Source organism: Adiantum capillus-veneris, chromosome 17 (assembly GCF_014529385.1).
Source record: "Adiantum capillus-veneris isolate H3 chromosome 17, ASM1452938v2, whole genome shotgun sequence".
Lineage (NCBI taxonomy): Eukaryota > Viridiplantae > Streptophyta > Polypodiopsida > Polypodiales > Pteridaceae > Adiantum > Adiantum capillus-veneris.
Genome location: NC_140947.1, coordinates 8,250,120 through 8,275,193, shown reverse-complemented (window position 1 = coordinate 8,275,193; position 25,074 = coordinate 8,250,120). Strand labels below are relative to the sequence as shown.

The 25,074-nt window shown below is 48.8% G+C and overlaps 1 protein-coding gene across 1 annotated transcript in view; it reads right to left on the bottom strand.

Moving 5' to 3' along the window:
• Window positions 1–25,074, bottom strand: part of LOC147436767 (uncharacterized) — a 116,220-nt gene that overhangs the window by 73,877 nt on the left and 17,269 nt on the right. Inside the window, exon 2 of the mRNA XM_086486192.1 lies at window positions 15–89. Coding sequence (XP_086342318.1) covers window positions 15–89 — 75 coding nt within the window. The remainder of the gene's footprint in view (window positions 1–14; window positions 90–25,074) is intronic.

Sequence of the window (25,074 nt, the reverse complement as noted above, 5' to 3'; positions counted from 1 at the left end):
GAACTAATAACGACCTCTCCAACAGAAGATGTCACAGCAGTCGTATTTTGCCGTCCATTTTGACGTAGCTCGCTTAGCTCTTGCTCTGCCTAGCAACACCCAAGGAAATAATCAAGCACTACCGCACAAAAATACCTAGTACTTGACCCAACAATGCAGGTTTAGACAATACAAGTTACACCATGACCTGCCAAGGTTGGCAGACTTATGTGAACAAAGAGGAATCCATAATCCAAAAGGAAACAAGGTAAGAAATGAACATAGCCTGCCTTGGATAACCAAAATCTGACCTGCTCAGAAACTTTATGACATCAAACAGACTTGGGACATGTGTATATGTGTAAAGGTTAAAAGACAAGGAACAATAAAAGGGCCAGAAGCTCATTTCATGTGGTGCGCCCTATATGTAGCAAGAAATCTACATCGTGCTCTCTATTGTGCCTCAGAGCAATATGCAAGCAATCTCACTCCAAACATAGAAACAAACATTGTAGAGCAATATGGAACAAAGCAAGACTATACTCAAATGACACAACAACAAACTCCAAACCCAAAGGAAGCTCGACTAACTCATAGAACCAATACAAACTCTGGCTGGAAGCACACTCAGCTCCAAACCCAGTACTCATGAGTACAATGGGGGTGTCAATGTTAGGATTTGTGCCTTGATCACACCTCCTCATGGGAGACATCTCTTGCACACTATGACCGGATACATTGAACCTGTGACTAGCTACTTTGTTTAGCTTTAGTATATGCTTGCATAACTACCTTCTGAACCTTGGCACCTCCAAATACACCCCCATATGAGCATCCACGAGCTACCTAGCTGATTTACACTTCTAGAGGTTGCCAACACATCACCGATGATGTCACCGAGATACCCTTTGATCTGCTCTATAAAAGAGCCCCTCTTGACACTTGTACTCACAATTTGGTTGAAGCAATCAATCCTAGTATTCTACTTTGCATCTCCCTATTGTGTATGCTCAATTGCTCATTCTCCATTGCTTGTGGTGTGTGTAATTAGTGCTAATCACCTACATTATGCACACACCATGAATGCTACACACACACACCCACCTTAAACACTTACTCAACAAGTGGCATCAGAGCCTAATAAGGGCTAGCATTTCCTAGCTTCATTTGGATCTTGGTTTTGTGTGTGTGTGTGTGTGTGCGGGGTTTGAATTGGAGGAAATTGTCGGCTCTGCTAGCCAGGGAAGTACCTCACGCTGCTCAAGCTTTGCGCCCCTGTGTCTGCAGGCGCCTGGTGTGTGATTTCGCGACCAAGTTCTGGTGACGTGAAAGAGTGTGCGCGCTGCCCTGTTCTGTGCACTGCACCCCCTGAGCACATTCTGCCTGCCTGCACGCTGCTCTGTTCCGTGCCCTGCAGCCCCTGCGCGCTGCCCTGTCCTGCGCAGTGCATAACCTGCGTGTTTTCCAGTTCTGCGCAGTTAGACCCTACGACCTGATTTCAGCTGCTGGTGCTCACTTAGCTGTGTGTGTGGGTCTGTGTGTGTGGTGTGTGTTTGCGTAGTGAGTGTGTGAGTGTGAGAGAGACCAACAGCAATTCAGCCAGCCTGCGTGTGTGGGTGTGTCTATGTCTGGTGCATGTGTGTGTACGTTCGTGGGGGATTTGGGTGTGGCGAATCCTTCGGCCACTTGTCTGTCGCACGACTCTGTTCTGCACACCATCTAACCTGTGCAGGCCCTTTACAGCGCGCCGGGGGTTGAAGTTTGATTTCACCTGCACGCGGTCCTTCCGTCGTCTTGTGTGAGAGAGAGGGGTGTGAGTGTTTCTGTACAGCTAGCCGGTGCGTGTGTCTGTCTATGTCTATAGCAGTCATATATCGAAAACCTCCCAAAAAAAAGAGTGTGTGTGTGAGAGAGCTTCATATGGATTCGACTAAGCAGTGTATATATAAGCGTCGGAAAGCCATGGAAACTTCGGAGATGGATGCTTTGAGTCTTATCAAAGAATGTTTGCATGAGGACTTCGAGGATGCACCTCAAGCCTGGGAAGGATCCGCTCCTGTCATGGAAGTGCGCATCCCTATACAGAAGCTAATGGATCCTGTTGCTCGATATGCACTTAATGCGGTGATTCTTTTTTTCCCGGGTAGAATGCCTACGGCTTAGGATGTAGGCCAATGGGTTGATTTCCTACTCAAACGGCAAGCAGTGTGAGGGGTTTACTTTGGCGCGCGAGGGTTCTACGAAGTCTTGCTGGTTGACATGGATGCTCGGGATGCTCTGCTGGAAATGTCTCCTCTTTTCTTCAATACGCAGATGACTCATGTGCTACCCTGGGCTCTTACCAAGGACTATCAAAGTCTCATTCGTCACAAGTGTCCCATCTGGATTGAGGTGGTCGACTTTCCTCGCACTTGGTGTCATTTTCTTCCTTTGTTGGCTGCTCAACTCGGCAAAGTCATTTGCCCTCCTAAGCTGGAAGCAAACACAAATCGTTTTTGTATTTTGTGGGACACGGATATCCCCACTCCAGCAAGTATTTCGATCGATTCCGAGGATGCAGAGGTTGGAAAGTGCCCATTTAAGCTTAAATGGGGCAAGTTTGCAAATTCTTGCTTCCGATGTGGCAGGTCATAAGTAGTCCGAATGTCCGGAACCAAATCTGCAACCACCTCCTTCAGCCGTCCCTGCTCCTCAACCTCACTCGCCTCCGAAATCTTCTATTGAGGTTCAAACTGAAGGAGTTTCACCCTCCTCCCCCTCAGCTAGGGCGTTTAAAGGCAAGGGGAAACAATTACAATTGTCTGCACTTACTGCTTCTCCAAATATTAAAGACGAAGGAAAAGAACAGGTTTCGACCTCTCAAACTTGGCTAGTACCCAAGAAACCCACCAAAGCTGCTACAGCTCGTGTTCCGGCATCTTCTCGTAATTATGTGCCTCCTTTGAAGAATGTTGCTCAGAAAAAACTCCCTTGTAATGACAACACTTCTTTGGCTGAAGCCTGGGACAAGGTGGTTCGCTCTTACAAGGAAGTTGTTACCGGAGAAGCTTCTTCATCGCAAGGTGCATTTACTTTCAATTATCCAGGTCCAGGTCTTGACCCACCTCCTCAGGCACCTATAGCTGGGGAGGATGTGTCGATGGGCACTGGTACTTGAGTTGGCTCCCCCCTTTCTTTCCTTGTTTCCTCGTCCACTGTATATACCATATAGAATGCAAAGTTCTTTGAATTGCATCTCCTATAATGTGTGTGAGTTATGTAATCAAGACAAGTGGCGGCTTACCTGGCACTATGTACATACATGTAAAGCAGACATTGTGGTTCTTCAAGAGCATAACCAGCATCAATTTGCAAGACAGACTTCTTACTTTGCACGCTACTAGATAGCTTATGCGGGATCAGCTGGCCATTCTGGAGTGCTTATGCTTGTTCGACATTAACTCTTACCGACCTTGGATTTTTAATGACCCGGTTGGGAGATGGATGGTCATCCAATGTATTGCTAATGGAGAAGTTTTCGAATTTGAAGGATTATATGCATACACAGCTTCTGCAGACAGGGCACGGTTGTGGAGTACTATCTCTTCTTATTGTTGGCGTTCCAATGCCTTTCTCTGCGGGGATTTTAATAATGCACGAAACCTTGCAGATAATACTACTGGCCATTCTCACATGCTTCATATGGAACGACAATCATGGGACCAATTTATGTCGACCTGTAATGGGCTTGATTTGTGGCCCTTTTTGCATCCAACTGATCCATGATTCACTTTTCAGCACAATGCTCAATCTATGTATCGCGCTCGCTTGGATCACTGGTATCTTTTTCACATGCAACAGTATGATGACTTTGTATGCGAGATGAGGATTGATTATGCTATGTGTCTCTAGGATCATTTTCCCGTATGCTTGAAACTTCGTTTTGGCTCTTTTGATGTCAATGATCGCCTACCCAAGAAGAGACTTTTACATATCAATAATGTTTATCTCAAGCATGAGCCTTTTCGCACTATGATTGTGAATATCATCCCGCCTTTGCTCTCCCAGATGTATGTTGACATGGACATAGCCTGGTTCCGTTTTGTTACGCGTGTTCAATCAGTTATACAAGATTATGGCAGGGATTATTTGTCACAATTAAGGGATCATGTTAACCAGGCAAAGGATGCTTGTAGCCGATTAATGCACTTGGCTAATCATACTTCTCTTACTGACGCTCAAATGATTGAGTTGTTTTCTGCTCGCGCTATATTAAGGCACAATGATGAGAGAAAATTGGCCAAATGGCAGACTCGAGCTCATCAACAGGCTTTTGTAGATAAAGGATGTGCTTCTAAACAATTCTTTCAGCATTTGCATCACTCGAGGCAGTCTCAGCTATACGGAGAGTTAAATTACCGTCAAGAGAGTGGACATCCACTTTCCAAGAGCTAGCACTAGCCCTACACTCTCATTATGGCAAGATTTTTGAGGCCCCTTCTCCTCCTACGAGAGAAGCTCGCCAAGCACATCACATGTTTCTATCGCATGTTACTTCCATTCTTTCGATGCGACAGGCTCAAGACTTGGAAGCTGTTTTCACTGAGGCGGAATTGTATGCCAGCTTGCTTGATTTAGGTCAATGGAGAGCTCCTGGTTGGGATGGTCTCTTTGTGGAATTTTTCATGTCCTTCTGGGAGTATTTGAAGGTGCCTCTATTGTTCATGATGAATACAGCTTGGCAAAAACAGGAACTGCCCTCCTCTTGGAAAGAAGGTTTGCTCAAGCTGATACCTAAGCATGCATTGTGTGAAGAATTCTCGCATTGGCGGCCTATTACGCATATGCCTGCGGTATATAAGTTAATGGCAAAAATACTTGCTAACCGACTCAAGTGCTTTCTGCATGAAGGCTTGCATCAATCTCAATATGGCTTCATTCCGCGACGTCAAATTACTGATAACCTCGCGAATGTCATCATTGGTATGGAATATGCAAAATATACTCGACAGGATGTCTTAATCATGCAGGTCGACATTACAAAGGCATTTGATACTGTTCTTTGGGATTACATTGCGGATACCATGAGATGTTTGGGCTTTGGGCCTAGGCTATCCCGTGTCGTGCTTTTCTTGTATGCATACAGTACTTCTGCAGGCTTGTTGGATGGTTTTCTCACAGAATCTTGGCCTTTGGACGGTCGGTAAGGCAGGGCTGCCCTCTAAGTGCTTTGCTTTATGCGATCACTACTCATCCCTTGTTTATGTATGTGGATTCCTTGACCTCTACTGGTAGGCTACATGGCCTGACTTTACCTTCTGGTCGACAGTTTGCTGGTCATGCTTATGCGGATGACTCTTTGTTCATGCCTCGTAATAGCTATGATGATGTACAACAGATTATGCATACTCTTCACTTGTTTGGATTGGCAGCAGGTCTCAAAGTTAACTTTTGCAAATCCAAGCTATTGCCTATGAAAGAGTGTGACTGGCATAAGATATTGTGGCATGGGGAGATTGTTCCTTCGCATGTTTTGGGTTCGCCATTTGAGTTATCCACTGGGTTGGAATGTATCGGCTATGCAGAAACTGGATTGGGTGATCCAACGTCTGCATTCCAAGTTGAATTATTGGAAATTGTCCACGTGGCCACTTCATGTGCGTCTCAGGATTGTTGTCCAATGCATCCTTGTGGCTTATGTGCAGTTTTACTTGCCTTTGTTATCCTGGCCTCGGTTGCGCTTGCAATCCCTCATGTCCAATATTTTAGAGCATTTTTGGCGGACCTTGTCTAGCAAGAGGGGCCTTCGGCTTCTATCTATGGACAAGCTGTGTTCTCCCAAGCGGCTAGGAGGGTTGAATATTTTGGACTTGAGACGTCATCTTCTGGCTCGGAAAGCTATGTTGTTGCCAGTTTTGGTGGAGCAGCAACAACCCTGGGCTCTCATGGTAACACACTTGTGTGCGCACATTGTCACCCCTTCTTTTGGTCGTTGGAAACCGACTTATCGGGATGTTGTTTTTGGGAATCTTGAAGGACACATTCCTGGATGTCCATTTACTTCTTCTCTAATTGTTGATTAGAAGGTTGTCACTTCGCATTTGGCTTGGGATGGTCGACAATCCTCTCGGGGCGACTCTCTTAGCTTGGAAAGTCAGCATTGGAGCAAGGTTTTTGCTTCGACTTTGGTTCAACGGTCTCCTCGCCAAGCTTATTTTCTTTCCCAAAAAGGAATCTGTCACGTGCATCAGGTGGTTGATGATTCGGGTTATGTTCTTTCTTTCGCTGATGGCGTCTCCCGCTTTCGGTTGGGCCTTCACTATTCTCCTCTCTGGCGGGAGATTCAAAGCATGCTTGTTGCTCATTCACCCATTTCTCCTCTGGATGTGGACTCTCGCTTCTCTGATTGGAATCTGGCTACTACTAGATTGGATTGCATCTCAACTGCCAGTGTCAATGCCATCCTTCAGTCTGATGTATGGATTGTGCATTGGGGTAATCAGTTGTGGTCGCTTTCCGAGTCATCCTTGTGGTGGCAACACACATTGTCTCGCATTTGGCAGAGTCATCTGCCTTTGAAGGAACGTGTTTTTCTTGTGGCGGAGCTTGGTGGGAGCTCTACCTGTTGACAGTGTGTTGCATGCTCGGCATATTGCGCCTTCCCGCTGCCCCAGATGCCTTGAGGCTGAGGAGACTATGCCACACTTACTGTGGTGTTGTCGTCACTCCAAAGCCTTCATTCGGCAAGTGTCGACTGCTCTTCAACTGCGTTTTCCTTCCGGCTCTTTTCACATACGATTTTGGCTTTTTGGGGTGCTTCGGTCACCACAATCTCAGTTTGCGGTCTTCTTCACCTAGGTCAGATTTGGACTATGTGGGCCATATGGCATCATAGGAACTCCTTAATGTTAAAAGAAAATAGTGGAAGAATTCTCAAAAACCAACCGTCGGCTCGCTGCAGCTCTTGCGCGTTCCCCTCCCCCCCCGCCTGCTCCTGCTCCCACACGCCATACCCCCCCCCCCCCTTCGCCCTCAGCCTGCGCACAGCCCAGCCAGAGTGCAGCCCTGCCCGCTGCCCCCCCTCTTGTTCGCTGCCCGCTGCCCTCGCCGCTCCAGCCCCTTATCCTCACGCCCCCCCCTCCGAAGGCCTCGTTTGAATTGCCTAGCAGTGGATTCTCAGTTGGTTTCTCCTTGCTGAGCTCTCAAGCATTAGCCTTCTCGTCCGCCCTTCTCCTTCAAAGCAACAGACACTAATGGAGGCTCATGCTCCACCCCAGAGGGACTCCTCCCAAGCCCCCTCGCCCGACACCGCTGAGCCCACCATTCGACTTGCTCTCTCACAGACAGAGCAAGCGAGCCTAGCCGCAGAGGTAGAGCGTCTGTAGGCGACCTCGGTCATTTGCAAGATTCTCGGCACCCGACCCAGCAGAGGAGAGCTGCGTGACCTTCTCCAGGCCCGCCTTCTCGCAGAGGTGGGCAAGATCTTGGATGTCCAGATTCTCGGACGGGGGTACTACCAGATCGAGTTCGAGACCTCCGAGATGGCTTCCAAGGTCATAGCTATGAGTCCACTGGCCATCCGAGCATCACGCGCCCACTTTCGACAGTGGTGACATGGTTTTGACCCGACTTCGGATGTGCTAGTGGAGGAGGCAGACATTCGCATCTCAGTCTGCTTTCCGGGTTACGGAGGGAATACCTACCACTTCTCTCCAGGATTGGCTCAGCCATCGGGACTGTCCTGGAGACACCTCGTACGGCAGCATCAGTAGCTGCCAAGGCGGCTGGCATCCCCTCAGTTCGAGTTTTGGTCAGAGATACCCACACGCTCCCGAAGGTCATCCTTTTGCCTCCAGTGAGTGGGGGTTGGTTTAGACAGAGTGTGGAGTACTCGGGTCTTCCGAAACAAGTGCTTCATTTGCAGACAGATGGGCCACCTAGCGAAGGCCTGTCCACGGAGGAGGCCACGACTTGCACCTCAGCCTCAGCCCCAGCCTGCCAAGGCTGGGCCACAGCCACAGCCACAGCCAGCGGCACAACACACAGATTCAGAGTCACCCTCCGAGCCTGGGGCTCCAGCGGAGGAGGGGTGGCAGCAGGCCCGTGGCCGTCGACGCCAAGGGCCACAGCGACAGCCTGACACTCAAAGTGGCCCTCAGGTGCCTACTCAGCAACAAAGGGTTCCCACGGGGAACCGCTTTGGTCCTCTTGAGCAGGAGGAGCCCCCTACGCCAACCTCCACCTCCGCTTCACCCTCGCCAGCCGCCCCTCCTTCAGAGTTCCCCTCCTCCTCCTCATTCCCCGCCCTCTGCTCCCGTCCACTCCCCACCTGGCCGCTCTACCTCTCTCGCCCCACCCCGCTTTTCCTCCCCCCCACCCCCTTCAGCTCCTTACCACCCCCCCCCCCCCCCCCCCCCCCCCCTCCTGCTCCAGTTCCAAGGTCGACTCAGGAGACTGGCCCCTCACCAGCGGCTAGGAGATCTCTTGGCAGCGCCTTTGCCACGAGTCGCCTAGCGAGAGAGGGTCAGCCCTTCTTGCGGCCCCCTCTGTACATTTAGACATCTTCCCTTGCAGCTATCCCTCGTGGTCTGACGAGCATTGACCTCCGATGCCGCAGGGATTTCTTCGACTACGGGTTCACTCGCTTTCTCGGCGATTCCGCAACAGACCACGAGGCAGCCTGCTTCAGGGTCCATGCTTTGTTCCTCGCCGCTAGGGGGCCAGAGGCCTTGGACTCAGCAGTTGGTTTCTCCTTCCCCCTCTGTGGTAGGACCGAGACAGAGTGGTCCCTCGACTCAGTGGTGGGATGGTTGCATACACAGATTCTGGAGTTCTCTCACCACATGGGAGAACTTGGAGTTACAGATTTACTGCAGACATTGTGGCCACTGGCCAAGTTTGCGGTGACACCCCCAGACTCAATAGGATGTAGGCACATTGTGGTGTACTTTTTTGCTGATACGCAGTGTTTGCCTTGCTATGTATACATTCATGAGGACTCCTGGACAGAGGAGGTTGCTTTACGCACGGCTTGCTCTGCTTGGGCTTGGACTAGGCACTCACTACAGTCTCACCTATCTAGAGGACGCTCGAATGCGGATTACTCCCCATCCAAGCCAGCCTCGAAGATAGCCCGTCTTGCTCCTGCGGCAGCATCTGTTCTCTCTCGCTCCCCATGAGGATCGTCTCGTGGAACGTGCAAGGACTAGGTGGGCCCCAGTTTCAGCGACAGCGGGGCCGATTACGTCGGGAGCTTCAGCGTGCCTTGTGGGAGGAGAGATTGATCTCCTTATGCTAAAGGAGCACCATTTGTCTGAGAGCCGCATTCGGCGATGTGGTCAGATTTTGCGTGGACGATATGATATCTTTTGGTCAGATGCTTTTGGACCTGGAGGCATCCAGGGTGGGGTATGTATGACTATTGCGGACTCATTGCAGCAGGCCATTGTGGGCAGAGGGATTATTGTGCCAGGCAGGGCTCAGTGGATTACTATGCAGGTTCAGGGTGGCCTTGTGGGCATCTATGCGCCCAATGTGGCGAGTGCTCGTGCAGAGTTTTGGTCACAGATTGTTGAGTCTTTGCCACAGGTTGACCATTGGTGTGTAGGGGGGGACTTCAACATGTTGGAGGACCCTTCTGACAGGATTGGAGGCAGCCATGCTACTGTGCATGGAGTCGAGTTAGCAGCTTGGGAGAGGTTGTGTATGACTTTGAGGGTCTCGGATACATGGCAGCACTCTGGCTTTGTGAGGCCTCCAGAGAGTCTTGCCTTCTCTAGGTCGGACCGCAGAGTGGGTGGAGTGAATCTATCGTGGATAGATCGCTTCTACACTAGTGACCACTTCAGTGACTTGGGGGGATCAGTGGGCATCATGGCAGGGACATCCTTCTCGGACCATGCACCAGTGATCCTCACAGTGGCAGACAGGCAGAGGAGTGGGAGCACGATGCTTCGCATCCCAGAGCGGGTCTTGTTGGACTTGGCACTCAGAGAGAGGGTAGAGGCTCTTTGGACAGAGGGCATGGACAGCCAGGCTCTACCTGCAGACAGAGTGGCCTTAGGCCTAGCTCAGCTTAGCCACTTTTTTCTCCAGGAGTCGCTGGCTCGACGGGCTGCAGCGAGAGAGGAGGAGCAGCGTCTCAGACGAGGCATTGCTTCACTACAGAGGATGCAGGAGCAGCATCCAGACAGTCCATGGTTGGAGGAGCAGTTACAGCAGGCTCAACAGGAGCTTGCTTGCACAGAGGAGAGGCGTCATGAGTTTGCCTTTCACCAACAGGCATCTCAATGGACTCAGGTGGGTGACAGAGTGACAGGTGTTTTTTTTGAGACAGTGGGACCTCGGCACTCGCATGCCAAGGTCAATCAGTTGAGGAGACCCGATGGGTCAGTTCTTTGTGAGCCAGAGGATATGCGTGCAATTGCTACTGACTTTTACCGTGAGTTACTGTCGGCTGAGCCCCAGTCAGAGCGGCAGGATGCATGCAGAGAGCAGGTTGGGCACAGATGCCTTGTCTTGTGACTGAGGAGATGCGCCAGACACTAGAGATGCCTCTTCAGCTTAAGGAGCTGCACACGGTTCTTAGCGCCCTACCTCGTGGTAGCTATCCAGGTGAGGATGGGCTGACTCCCAGTTTCTTCTTGGAGTACTGGGACCTGCTTGGCCCATATCTTTGTAGTGCCTTTCAGTACATTCTGCACACAGGAGTGATGCCGGATAGCATGAGTGAGGGCTTGATTTACCTCATTCCAAAGGAGGGTGGCTCCTTGGATGAGATTCGACAGTGGCACCCCATCACCATCCTCAACTCAGCCTACAAAATTCTTGCCAAGGCTCTGAGTTTGAGGATTCAGCCACTTTTGGAGAGCCTTATACATGGGACTCAGACAGGTTTTGTCAAGGAACGCAGTATCCTTGACAACATCTTCACTTTCTGGGAGGCTTCTGCCCTGGCACGGCTACGTGGGGAGGACCTTGTGATTCTTCTTCTCGATTTTGAGAAGGCATATGACAGAGTTGACTAGGACTTTCTAGAGGGCACTCTACGCAGGATGGGTTTCTCAGATGCTTGGATCAGAGGGGTGTCAGCTTTGTACAGACAGGCTCACAGTCAGGTGCTTTTGGCAGGAGGTAGAGGTGAGCGCTTCATGCTCACACGATCTGCCAGACAGGGTTGTCCTCTTGCCCCTTTTCTCTTTCTGTTCTATGTGGAGGCAATGAGCAGATTTTTGGTGTCACAGCAGGTTGGTTTGAGGGGCTTAGCACTCCCTATACGGGGAGATGAGCTTCTGGACGCTGAGTTTGCCGACGACTCAGCCTTGTACTTAGAGGGCCAAGAGGCCAATCTACACAGATGTGAGCAGGCTTTGGAGACCTTCTGCTGTGCATCGAGCGCACTAATCAACTGGAGAAAGACAGTGGCTTTCTCGATTGGCAGTGCTCCTGTGCAAGATTGGATGCCAGGAGAGGGTTTCAGGTGGATTCCTCCAGGGACTGCAGTTCGGTACTTGGGTTGTCAGGTTGGTTTGGACTTGTCCCCCAAGCAACAGATTGCTCCTCTTCTCCTGTCCATCAGGAGAAAGCTGTTACATTGGAGCTCAGCACGACTTTCGCTGGCTGGTAGAGTAGTAGTTGCCAACCAGGTGTTGTTGGCGACTATGTGGTACATCACTTCTTGCTGGATCTTCTCGAGTTCTTGTATCAGCCAGGTAGAGAGGCTGATCAGGAACTTCCTTTGGTCAGGTCGTGACACTCAGATTGCCCGAGCCAAGGTAGCTTGGTTGGTCATCACACTTCCTTGTTCTCAGGGAGGGCTTGGGATCATTGATCCAGCACAGCAGAGCAGAGCCCTTCTTGGGAAGTTCGTCGTCAGAGGACTTCTTCCAAGCGAGGAGCCCTCGAAGGAGTTCTTGCTGCAGAGGCTTCGTGCCAGGGTGCCTCAGTCAGGAGGCCCTTGGCAACCTTCGACCAGATGGATCTTTACAGAGTTGCGCCAAGTTCGTTTGAGCAGGAGACTGGAGGACCGATTCGCTGTGAGTCTGCTTCGATCTTGGGAGCCCTTATGGCGTGGCCTAGAGCAGAGACAGCCGACGTGCACGGAGAAGCGCCTACGGCAGCCCCTCGTCTGGAACCCCATGGTTAGCACTCAGAGAGGCCACTTGGTTGGGAGTCGGCCTCATGTTTCTTGGGGTCCCATGGCAGCAGGTCCAGCGCGTTCTCTAGGTGACTGGCTTGAGTTCACAGGTTTGTCTGCGGAGGCGCAAGGTGTCCAGCTACAGGGCATGAGAGGGGTCCAGAGCATGTGTCAGGACATCTCAGTGGCTCACACCTCTCGAGCCTGTAGCACCCCGGTGGATGGGAGCCTTCACACGACTGGAGGTTCTCATTTCAGTCAGGGCCTGCTCAGAGACTGTCCCAGCCCTGTTCTTCGAGCTTCAGAGTGGGGGACGATTACAGCGAGTTGCAATAGAGGCCCCGCAGGTAGCAGAGTGCTGTTTCCGGCATCTGTGGGAGGACTTGCATCATAGACCCTGACCCAGCAGCTCTTGAGACTGGACACTGGAGGCTATGGGCTTGGGAGTGTTGTCCACTGGCACGAGTACAGTGGGATCCTGGTGAGTGGCTATGGAGGGACCCTTTCTCTTCTGCAGACCGCCCAGGAGTCCCCTTCTTTCAGTACACTGTTCGGCTTGGACGTCATATACTTGCAGCACAGAGAGAGGCCCGCCCCGCTGCAGCACGTCATTGGCAGGAGGAGGGCTTCACAGTCGAGTTCTTGGCAGCCTTTTGGCAGAGGCTGTGGGACTCCAAACAGCCGAGGCGCGTCACTTTGTTCTAGTGGCTGGTTGCACACAGAGCCACAGCAGTAGGGAGCTGGCTTGTGCATAGTGGTCTCTCGGCCGCATGTGCAGCCTGTGACCAGTTGGTGGAGAGTCAGCGTCACTGTCTTTGGGACTCCCTCGGCCCAGCAGGTGTGGCTACGAGTTCTTCCGTTGATGCCTGCCCTCTCCACGGCTCGACAGTACACTTGGGGGGCAGCGGCTTGGTCCACCCTCACGGGCCCGGCACTTCAGTTTGAGCTATCTTCCACCAGCAGGATGATAGTGATGCAGGGGGGGCGACCTACACTCCAGCCTGCTACAGAGCTTACTCCACAGGAGTGGTGCAGTGAGAGAGAGGAGTGTTGGGAGCTCATCAGTGGCCTAGCTCTCTGGTTCATCTGGCGGGCCCGCTGTTTCCGCATCTTTGAGGCTCGCCCTGTGCCACCAGCAAAGACTGTTCGTGACTTTTGGCTAGAGCTGATCCATACTCTCAGAGGACAGCTCGAGGGACTATAGGGCAGCTCCGACCGCATGCAGGAGCGCCGCGAGGCTTTCCTTCGACTCTGGCGCCCTGGGCCTTTCTACACCATAGTCCAGGGGGTGCCCAGATGGCACTACAGTCCACCTGTGTGGCTCTTCCCTCCTCCCATCTCTTGATTTAGCCTCATTGTATATATGTTGTTTTTTCATTGGGAGAGTCTCCCCATCATGCTTGTTGTAGCCCTCTCTTGCAGAGGTGGATGTAGCCCTATGGGCAGTTTTCAGTAACTAATAGAAGGATCTTTTTCTCGGAAAAAAAAAAAACGCCTTAATGTTCCAGGGCACTTTTGTTGACCCCTTTCCCTATTTCAAATTATCTCTTGGTCAAGTGCTGCATTTTGCCTATGACGTTGGAGACATCACTCTTGATACCTACATGATTTACTTTGACTGTTTCTAGCCTTCGGAGCCTCATAGTGCTCCGTGTTTTGTATCCATTTCTTTTCGTGGGTTTTCCTCGCTTTGAGGTTTCCCACTTGTAAATTAATCAAAGCAGATTTACAAAAAAAAGTGTGTGTGTGTGTGTGTGTGTGTGTGTGGGTGCATAATCCTCACTGCTATATCATCTAAGCACTCTCTCTCTTGCTTGGATGATTGTTATCCATAACTCTTCCATTTGCATAAAGAATTTTTGCATAATAATCCTAGGATTGATTAGTTGAGTGTGTACTTGATTCTTTGCAAAAAAAAATGCATGTTTGGAAAGCCCCTTCCCATAGCTTTCATAAGAGCCCTTTCATGCTTAATTTGGAGCTCTTTTGAGCTCTTATGGTCTCGGGTTCACTGCTATACAGAGCTTAATAGTTGCAAAGTTAGCTCTCCTGAAAAGCAAGCGAGAAAGGCGGGTTGGCTAGGTGGTTACACACCTATCTTTGGATAGGGGAGGTGGTGGGTCAAACCTTGCGCTCCATTTTGGGAGTCTTGGGTGAATCTCTAGTGAGGCGCTCAATTGGAGCACATAAAGGCGACCGGGTCCGATAAAGGGGCACTCCCACTGTGTGTAGATGCGGGCGGACTTCAAAAGGCTGTGAAGCCCAATTTTTTTGAAAATTCGGCTCTGTAGGCACTGCATCCCACGCTAAAAGCATTTGGTAGCGAAGCTCGGCTCAACAAAGCTACCACTCCCACGGCATCAGCTCTACCTCCTTCCCTCGGCTCAGTAGAGGGCTCATTCCCACAGGAGTTTGTAGGCAGCAAGCAACTTTTGGGCATTAGAAAAAGACAACCAAAATTTCGCTCAACGGCTTCCCATTCGAGCTACTCAAGTGCCATCATCGGGTAAAGATTTGTGTGTAAAATGAACTCACATATCATAACAATTCCTTGTAAATACACAAAATCTAGTTATTTGTGCACTATGGACACAATGCGTATGCCTTTTGAAAAAGAGCTAGACAATGCCATTGAAAACATGGCAAGACCTCTCTTGTCGGCTTTCATCAGTAGCACAGTCATTGATATGAATGCCATGCCTACACCACAGGCATCAACACAAACAACTCGCTTGGATAGCTCCAAGTCAAGGGTAGAGATACTACAAAAATGAAGTTCATAAAGACCAAGAAGATACATTTGACTACAATGGCAAATTTGATAACAACAAGAAAGCAAGCAAAGGGGGACCAACCCTCCTACTACACAAATACACTAGCACCATTTGGCACTAAATATGTTCTCCAAACACAACGTTTGACTTTTGTATTTGTCACCACATTTGACTTTGCTCTGTCCTACCACCTTGTTGACCACTAATCTCAAGGGGAGGAAACTCAGCTTGGTTGACAATGCTCCAGGGAGGATATTTGACCTACCTACACCCTACTAGTACTAGTTCTCGAGGGGAGGTACGCTACTATGTGAGCCTATCTAGATGCGAGACTTAGACCCCACTAGAAGGACATTCGACTTGGGTGTTCTCAGACACAAAAGGGGAGGCTTGTTAGGATTTGTGCCTTGATTACACCTCCTCATGGGAGACATCTCTTGCACACTATGACCAGATACATTGAGCCTGTGACTACCTACTTTGACTAGCCTTAGTATATGCTTGCATACACTACCTTTTGACCCTTGTCTCCACCATAAACACCCCCATATGAGCATCCATGAGCTACCTGGTTGATTAACACCTCTAGAGGTTGCCCAACATATCACCGATGATGTCACCAAGATACCCTTTGATCTGCTCTATAAAAGAGCCCCTCTTGTACTCACAATTTGGCTGAAGCAAACAATCCTAGTATTCTAGTTTGCATCTCTCTATTGCGTATGCTCAATTGCTCATTCTCCATTGCTTGTGGTGTGTGTGATTAGTGCTAATCACCTACAATATGCACACATCATGAATGCTACACACACACCCACCTTAAAACAGTTAATCAATAGTCGAGGCTCCAATTATGCAGGGAGAGTGAAGGTGTACAAGTGCTAGATTGAAAAAACAAGATTGTCGACTCCATGGCTCGTACGACGCATAGATATCCTGTCACCATTCTTGCGAGCACCTGTTTATGACAATTTGACTCCTGAGTCCGCATAAGGAAAGGCAAGGAACATTTGTTTCCTGAGCTCAATATGCAATATTATGATCCTTTTCAGATTTCAGAAAAGATCAGCAATGTAGCTTATAGGTTCAAGCTACCAGAAGGCTAGAAAATACATAATGCTTTTCATGTCAGCCTTCTAAGGCCCTTTGTTGGTGATGTGCCAGAGAATATGCTTGATGAGGAACAACCAGAAGTGGAAGTGTCACGTGCACATCTAACCCTATGTGCATATAGACAAGCTATCTCAGGTCTAGGGATCAGGTCGGCTTATGAAGTGTTATGGCACCTTTGTGAGCCTGTGCGCAGGCCGTGTATGTCCAGGCACTTAGAGTAGTTGCATATCCTCTGGTTGCACACAGCATGATCATCAGCATGACAGTCAGTACCCATCATGAGCATTTTATAGTGCACACAACCCATTTTCCCTATTTTATCCATTTTTCACTTAATATTAATAAGTGACTTCGTTGGGAAACTAGGTAGGGCAAAATTTGCTAAGTTCTATAAAAGAAACCTAGCGCTAGCACTATCTCGCAGAAGAGGCAACAGAAGTCCACCAACTTTACAATGCACCTTTTCAGCAAGACCAGCAGGAGGCCTAGCGTTTCCAGCCAACAGTAGATCAAGACCAACGTTTTGGCTACAGTTTCAGCCTAGCGTTTTCAATAGTACCAGACCAGCCCTGGCGTTAGCAGTTGCAGATCAAGACCAGCGTTTTTGTTGCAGGTACCCTGGCGTTTTTACAGCTTGCAGATTGCTCTAGCATTTTGAAGATTCCCGGCGTCAGATCAGCCCTAGCATCAGCGTTTTCAGTTTTCAGCACTTAGACAAAACAGATCCCGCCCCTAGCCTCGCAGATCTCACCTACCCGCAACAGATCCTCGCCCCACGGTCAGATCAGCTAGCGTTTTCAGTTTCAGCCCGATGTCCGCAGATTTTAGCATCTACGTTTTCAGCGCATCGTCGTCACATCGTCGCCATCGCCGTCCTCGCCAACGTAGTGTCAGAATTCAGCAGTTAGCAGATTTGCAGATTTCAGCCCCTAGCGTTTTCAGATTTCAGCCCGTCGTCGTCATCATTGTCCTCGACATCGTCGGCAAGTCCATTGCATCTAGACCATTGTACCAGATTTGTGCAATCAATAGCATAGACCTCTCTCGCTATAGAGAGGGGGGCCCTTGGAGGAGGGTCTGACAACCGTCTGGTGTCATATTCTTTTCTCTCTCTCCCTCAGTCTCAGCACCTGCATTCACAGTGTCATTCTGTAAGGTGCAGCGGAAGTGAATGTTGAACTTTGCTCAAGATGAGTGCTCCGAACTGTGCTCAAGGTTCCTTTTACTTACGCAAGGGAGAGCCTTCCGTTCCTTAAGTGAATAGACACTGTGAATGAAGGTGCATGAGTCTGAGAGATAGAGAGAGAAGAATACGACACCAAATAAGTTGTCAAACCCTCCTCCAAGGGCCCCACTCTCGATGGCGAGAGCGATCTATGCTATTGATTGCAAAATCTGGTACAAGATGCTCTTGCAAATCTAAGCAATGTTATGTCGAGGCCGACGGTGGTGCCGAGATGACAAGACTAGGGCTGAAAACTGAATGCTTGGAAATGCTTTGCGAATCTGCAACTGTCGACGATGACGGGACTGATCTGCTGCCGCACAACGTTGTCCTTGCTGTCCTTAAAACGCTGGTCTTGCTGTCTTTAAATGTTGGTCGCTGGTTATGAAAAACACTGGCTGCTGTCTATGAAAAACGCTGCAATGCACGGCTGGAAAACGCTGATCGACCTGGTGAAAAAACGTTGGGTTATCATGCAAAAAAACGTTGGTTTGTTGGTCTTTGGAATCGATGAATTGGCTGATGTCTAGTGGTTCTTCAATGTTGAAAACGCCACGTCTATGGGCTGAAAACGCTAATGCACCTATGTTGAAAACGCTGAGGTTCTTTGGTCTTGGTTCTTGTTGAGAAGATGCTCCAGAGGGCCTGCTCCACTAGGTGCCTGTGCTCTCCTTCCTGCTTCTGCCAGAAATGCTAGCGCTAGGGTTTGCTTATATATTGCCTTATGCAAATTGCCCGACCCAATTCCCAACAAAAGTCACTTACAAATAATAAGTGAAAAATCTCAAAAATAGAGAAAATAGGTCTATGCACTGTAAAAATGCTCTTGATGGGTTCTGATGGAAATTTGATGATCATGCTGTGTGCAACCAGAGGATATGCATCTACTCTAAGTGTATGGACATACACGATCTGCGAACAGACTCACAAAAGTGCCAGATCGCTTCCTAAGCTAGGCTAACTGACTGAACTGAATCCATGTCGTGCAGTAGCTGAAGGGGATCGAGGAGCACCACAGACGGAGAGTGAGAGAGAGAGAGAAGGAGACAGACACGATGTGGTTGGGGAGACTCAAAAGAGTGAGCAGCCCCTTATACACTTATGCTATGTATAAGGTATACAAGTCAGTGGACGCCCAGACTCTGGGCGGTCGGGCAAGGCACAGACGCCTATACCCCAACAACCTCCCACTTAAAGGCGACTGTGCCTTTAAGCAAGAGAACCTAGTCTAAAGACTACAAAAGGCAAGAGAAAACCGCTCTCAACCGATGCCCACTGGCTGGCTGTGATCGTGTGCATCCGGCTGTCCTGCTCCCGTGTAAGTCCATACACCACCAGACGTACCGCACACGTACTACAAGTATGTACGCAATACCTGCATATCTCCCTCGTGCACTATGCCATCATTAGTCAACAAACGACTGACAACCCCAACTGCAAATGCTCCCACTGCAGCTGCGATATCCGGTCTCAAGATCAACATCTCATACATGAGACCACCGAATGCTGATGCAATGCTAGCGGGCCCTACTAGCTCTACGGAGCATGCATCAACATATATATCCCTGGCAATAGGCATCTCTGACTGACAAGGCGTGTCAACCACATGCATCTCCTGACTGTCCGCAAAAGACGCATCAACATGTCGTGCAACCTCAGAGCAAACCAGCTGCTCTAGGTGTCTGCTAGAAGACATATCCTGCACAACTATATCCCCATGCTCACTGTCGAGCATAGAAAGGAATGACTGCATAATCGCTGACATCTCAGTCTCCTCTGCAATCATCCACTGCAAACATGACCACTCAATTTGTTGTGACTCACTAGAGCTCTCATGCTCTAACTCCGTATGCATAGACTCTTGCACAACGTCCTTCTATTGTGACTCACTAGAGCAAGACCGCTCTACCTATCTATCCTGCATAGAAGTATCTCGCACAACTGACTCTCTGCTTTGCTCAGTCACTAGCAAAGCATGCATGTCTGACTCTGTCACCTCTCTATGTGACTGCTCAAGTCGTGCCCCAACTGTGTGCACAACGAGCTCACTACTCTACACTCCATGCAAAGTACCCTGCAACCCATGAGCAAAAGAGACTCGCCTGCTCTCTCGCTCTCTACCTGGCTGCATGATCACAGAGACAACACCGTCTCTCCCGTGATCGACATGCAATGGGTAACCTGTACCACTCCTGGCACCTCTCGCAATCACTAGCGAACCCAAATGCATCACAAAATCTCGCTCTCGTAGCAAAATCTGACATCCACTATCCCGTAACTGTCTGACTGAGATCAAATCCCGTCTCGGATCTGGCACATAACACACATGACGCAGGGTAAATCTCATACCACTGGGCAAGGACAAACATACGTCTCCTGCACCCTCAATGTCATACACAGCACCATCAGCCATGTGCACACAACCAAGTCTCCCACTAGAAAACGTGCTAAACCACTCACGATGTGACGTGACATGGAAAGTAGCATCTGAATCTAGTAACCAATGTGAAGACAATGTGCAATCCGATATGCAATCCGTAGACATAAGATCGTCTGAAGACAAGCTAGATGTAAATGTGACATCGCCGTCGCAATCATACTCAGTAACCACCGTACTGATCTCACTAGCATCTGTCATGCCAAAATCTGCATCACGCATCTGTCGCCTCCGTTGTCTCAAACGCCTGAAACATCGACGCCTAATGTGACCTCTATGTCCACAATGCAGAGTTTACATGCTATGTACGCGACTTCCATGTCTACAGGCAGAGTTAACATGCTATGTACGCGACATCCATGTCTACAGGGAAGTCTAGTCCCACTTCTATGTCCATGGGAGAGATTGATCCAACATGTCAAGTCTCTATGCCGTCGAGACTTACGTGTGGGATCAATCTCTCCCATGGACATAGAAGTGGGACTAGACTTCCCTGTAGACATGGATGTCGCGTATATAGCATGTAAACTCTGCCATAAAGCATGAGTTGTAGTCTCCCTCGAGACCTGCCAGTAAACAGACTCAACCAGATGCAAACAAATCGTAGACATGGCTAACTCATCAAGATCCTGCCAATCATCATCACGCATAGAATTGGGCTTCGCCGATAAACCACGCAAGGGTTTATCCTGCCCCAAATCCACCAATGCAACAAGCATATGTTCCTTCCAAGCAACAAAATCTACACCATCAAACTGTGTCAGACCATAACGCTAGAAGTCAAATGAAAAATCAACCATAATGCTCGCAAAAGAGCAACCAACAATGAGTAGCAAATGTCAACCAAATCAGCCCTAAACTGGCTCGAATCGCATCAACAAAAGTCTGCAAATATGGCTGTAAGATATGGCTGCAAATCAGCCCCAAAATTCAGCTCTTAAACAGCTGCATAAACAAGTCACAAACGTGTCCCAGATCAGCCTACAACTGAGCCATACATGGACACCTGCAAAGAGGAAACAATGGCTGAAAATTCAGCACCCAAATAAGCCCTCAAACCTGCCTGTAAACTTGTAAACCTGTAGCTGAAACCTGCTGAAAAACCTCAAGCCATTAGTGCTCGAATCCGACTACCTAGCTCGTAGCCACACAAGCATACATCACAATACTCACTCCTGTGAGTGTGCCAAGATAACTGTACGCCTGTCAAACCCGTGAGCTAATCACCAAGCCCACAATGTGCGGTATCGATGCATACACACGCACAAATCTCCCACCTGCAGAGAACACCGCACGCAAATGCTGAGTGCAACCCGCAATCTCTACCTAGATCGCATAAACGATGCGCATAAAACTCCTGGGAAAATTTCGTCAGAGTTTCGTCAGTAAAACGGCCACAAAACCAGTAACCAAACTGACTGCACGCTCAAAAACATGAGCAACCAAAGCGCATCAAACCGTACTCCAAATGCATGCACCAAATCTCCACACTTTGCATACATCATTGCAAACACCTGCAAATCTAGTACACAAATATCTGCTCTACATGTGACTGCCAAAAAACATACTCGAGGCATACATTGCCGAGCTCAAAATGCAATCACATTAGTCTCCCTGAGCATCAAACCACATAAGGCATACATCGTATCCTCCCACCTGTGAGGAAACTTGCAGCAAATATCACTCTCATATCTGAGAGCAAACCATGTGTGGAATCCTCGACACACAATAAACAATTGCTGCTGCATAAAATTCAGCGTTCAGAATTTTAAAATTCTGATATGACGATCGCATCCGGAGCATTCCAAAACCCCAAGGTAGACTCCTGGATCACATGTATCCGAGTCCGGGTGTGAAAGCTATGCCAAAAAACCTTCGTTTCGACCCAAAAACACAACATAAACTGCCAAAAGAGGGCTGAAAAATGCAGCTCCTCAACTGTAGCTCGAATGAAGTTTTTGATGGCTCGAATGGCTTCGAAAGGGGGGTAAAACGCCAGGACACCTAGCGGAAACACTCTCGGAAAGCTGAATTTTCCGATGCCGAAGTCGAAACCCTGTTTGCACTCTTGAAAGTGCGCGCGCGCGGACGCGATTTCGGGAATGAAACTGGCCCTCCGCTATCGTCGTGACTGTGCACACACGCGCTCCCTCCGCACCTACGCTCTGATACCAATTGAAGGGGATCGGGGAGCACCACAGACGGAGAGTGAGAGAGAGAGAGAAGGAGACAGACACGATGTGGTTGGGGAGACTCAAAGAGTGAGCAGCCCCCTATACACTTATGCTATGTATAAGGTATACAAGTCAGTGGGCGCCCAGACTCTGGGCGGCCAGGCAAGGCACAGACGCCTATACCCCAACAGTAGCTTGTCCACGTGCACATAGGGTTAGATGTGTCACGTGACATCCCCTCCTTTTCAAAGTGAGGTACTGGTACCGAACTGTATGGCGTCGAGCGAGATCGCCTACAACATCCGGAATCCTCGAAAGGACTCTTCGCTAGCCCACTCTGATGTGTGGGTCGTGCGATACTTGAACTTCATAAAGGTCTGCAAGGTCTTCTTCTTTGGGCCGCACCGAAAGCGACACAAAGTCATCTTCAATGCTTCCACTTCGTCTAGAGTCATGCCTCTACCTTCTTCAAGAATGTCCGAGGATGAAAATTCCTGAAACCACTTCCAACACAAAAACATGAACATACCCATTCCATGTAAAGTGACTGGAAAAATTCTAGTCTTCTGTAAACTCTGTGCATGCAATGTAGATGAACATAGAGACGGAGTGTCAAATCGTTCATCAAACACACGCAAACAATGAGATCGAATCTTGACTTTTTGATCTAAATCAATCAACTATGGCAAATCACAATGGAAATGCCGATGCTTGATGCTCAATCCTTCTTGTGCTCTTTCAGATACTGTGTCATGCCAAGAAAGAGACATGGGATGTGAATTCCTTGAATGTAAACATTTCATCTTTTCATGAGTAATCCGCATATGTCCGTGCTCATTCATGAGTGAATGGTGCTCATCATACAATATGTCATGCCTGTGAAAAGGGATCACATAAGGACGGTGACTAAAATACAGGAAAGCATCACGAATGTAATACTCGAACAATGCATGCTGACTAATCATTCGAACACACAATACTTCCTGTGGGGATTCTTGAGACCTAGGCTCGAGGGCCAAGATCGATTCTTCCTGAGGGGGTTCTTTTTAAGAGGGTTCTTCATGAGGGGGTTCTTTGGACCTCGACTCGAGAGCCAAGATCAGTTCTTCGTGATTGATCGAATCTGCAATGAGGTTAGCTTCACTAGTAAAAGTATCAACTAACACATCATCCTTGTGAACAATCACATCATCTTTATCTTGCAAATCATCATGCTTGTGAGAAATCACATCTTGATCATGCAAATCATCATGCTCGTGAGAAATCACATCTTGATCATCATGCAAATCATCATGCTTGTCATTGTCAACCCAATCAGCATGCTTATCATTATCATTCAATTCATCGTGCTTATCATCATGCAAATCCTGTGTGTCATGCTTTGGAGAGAGACTGCGAGAGAGTCCTTTTTCCGAATCTTTTGCATCTATGCCTGCACTTGAGAAAAAAATCGAAACAAGGCGGCTTTTCTTTCGTTGTGCTCATGCTCTATGGCTGCCATTCTTTCTTCGTGTTAACGTTGTATTTCTGCTTTTCTTTCTGCGGCCTCTAAGCGTGCTTGCTCGCGCTCATGCTCAAAGTCGGCCTTTCTTTCTGCTTGTCGTGCTTCGCGTTCTAACTTCCTGGCCATAAACATCTGATCCAAAGCCCCCATAGGAGTTAGTGCAATCCTTGGCGTAGATGGGGAAGGGGGAAGGTCGGAAAAACCTCCTGGTGGGGAAAACTCTTCTTCGCCACTCCCATGCTCACCACCTTCATGCGAAGTATCCATTCCGCTTCGGGTGATGACCATCCACTGAAGCCTTCGGTTCTTAAGTTCACAAGGAACTTGGGTGCTTGTGGTTCTTGAGGGTCTTGAGGTTCTTCTTTCGCTTGCAATCTGTGTTAGAGAAGGATCTTCTCTTCACCCGAGTTCTTCTCTTTCCCGCGAGCGCACCCTTTGGCGGTCTTGCGCTCACACCAAGGTTGCTTTTTCCCACCTCACGTCGATTGGCCAACCGCTAAGTGCACGATCCGCTCTCAATGAGTGAAAAGAGGCACAAGGGGAGGTTGGACAAGCCCTTCTTTCTTTTTCCTGTCACTCTTCAAAAACAATCGACACGCCCAAGAGAACTTGGGTTACATCCAACCGCAACAAGCAAAAAAATTATGTGGTTCTTGTGGTTCTTTCCTTGAGTGATATGGAACACTGTCAAAGCTCTGATACCAATGTGAGGTGCAGCGGAAGTGAATGTTGAATTTTGCTCAAGATGAGTGCTCCGAACTGTGCTCAAGGTTCCTTTTACTTACGCAAGGGAGAGCCTTCCGTTCCTTAACTAAATAGACACAATGAATGAAGGTGCATGAGTCTGAGAGATAGAGAGAGAAGAATACGACACCAAATAAGTTGTCAAACCCTCCTCCAAGGGCCCGATTCTCGATGGCGAGAGCAGTATATGCTATTGATTGCACAATCTGGTACAAGATGCTGATGCAAATCTAAGCGATGTTATGTCGAGGCCGACGGTGGTACCGACGATGACGAGACTAGGGCTGATAACTGAATGCTTGGAAATGCTTTGCAAATCTGCAATTGTCAACGATGACGGGGCTGATCTGCTGCAACAAAACGTTATCCTTGCTGTCCTTAAAACGCTGGTCTTGCTGTCTTGAAATGATGGTCGTTGGTTATGAAAAACGCTGACTGCTGTCTATGAAAAACGTTGGTTGTTGTCTTCAAAAACGCTGCAATGCAGGGCTGGAAAATGCTGATTGACCTGCTGAAAAAACGCTATTTTATCATGCAAAAAAACGATGGTTTGTTGGTCTTTTGAATCGCTGAATTGGCTGACGTCTTCAATGCTAAAAACGTCGGGTCTATGGGCTGAAAACGCTAATGCACCTATGCTGAAAGCGCTGAGGTTCTTTGGTCTTGGTTCTTGTTGAGAAGATGCTCCATAGGGCCTGTTGCACTGGGTGCCTGTGCTCTCCTTCCTGCTTCTGCCTGAAATGTTAGAGCTAGGGTTTGCTTATATATTGCCTTATGCCAATTGCCCTACCTAGTTCCCAACAAAAGTCACTTGAAAATAATAAGTGAAAAATGTCAAAAATAGGGAAAATAGGTCTATGCACTCTAAAAATGCTCCTGATGGGTTCTGATAGAAATCTGATGATCATGCATGCACGGTCTACGAACAGACTCACAAAAGTGCCAGAGCACTTGTCACGTAACACATCCAATCCTATGTGTCTGTGGACAAGCTACTTCATAACAAGGG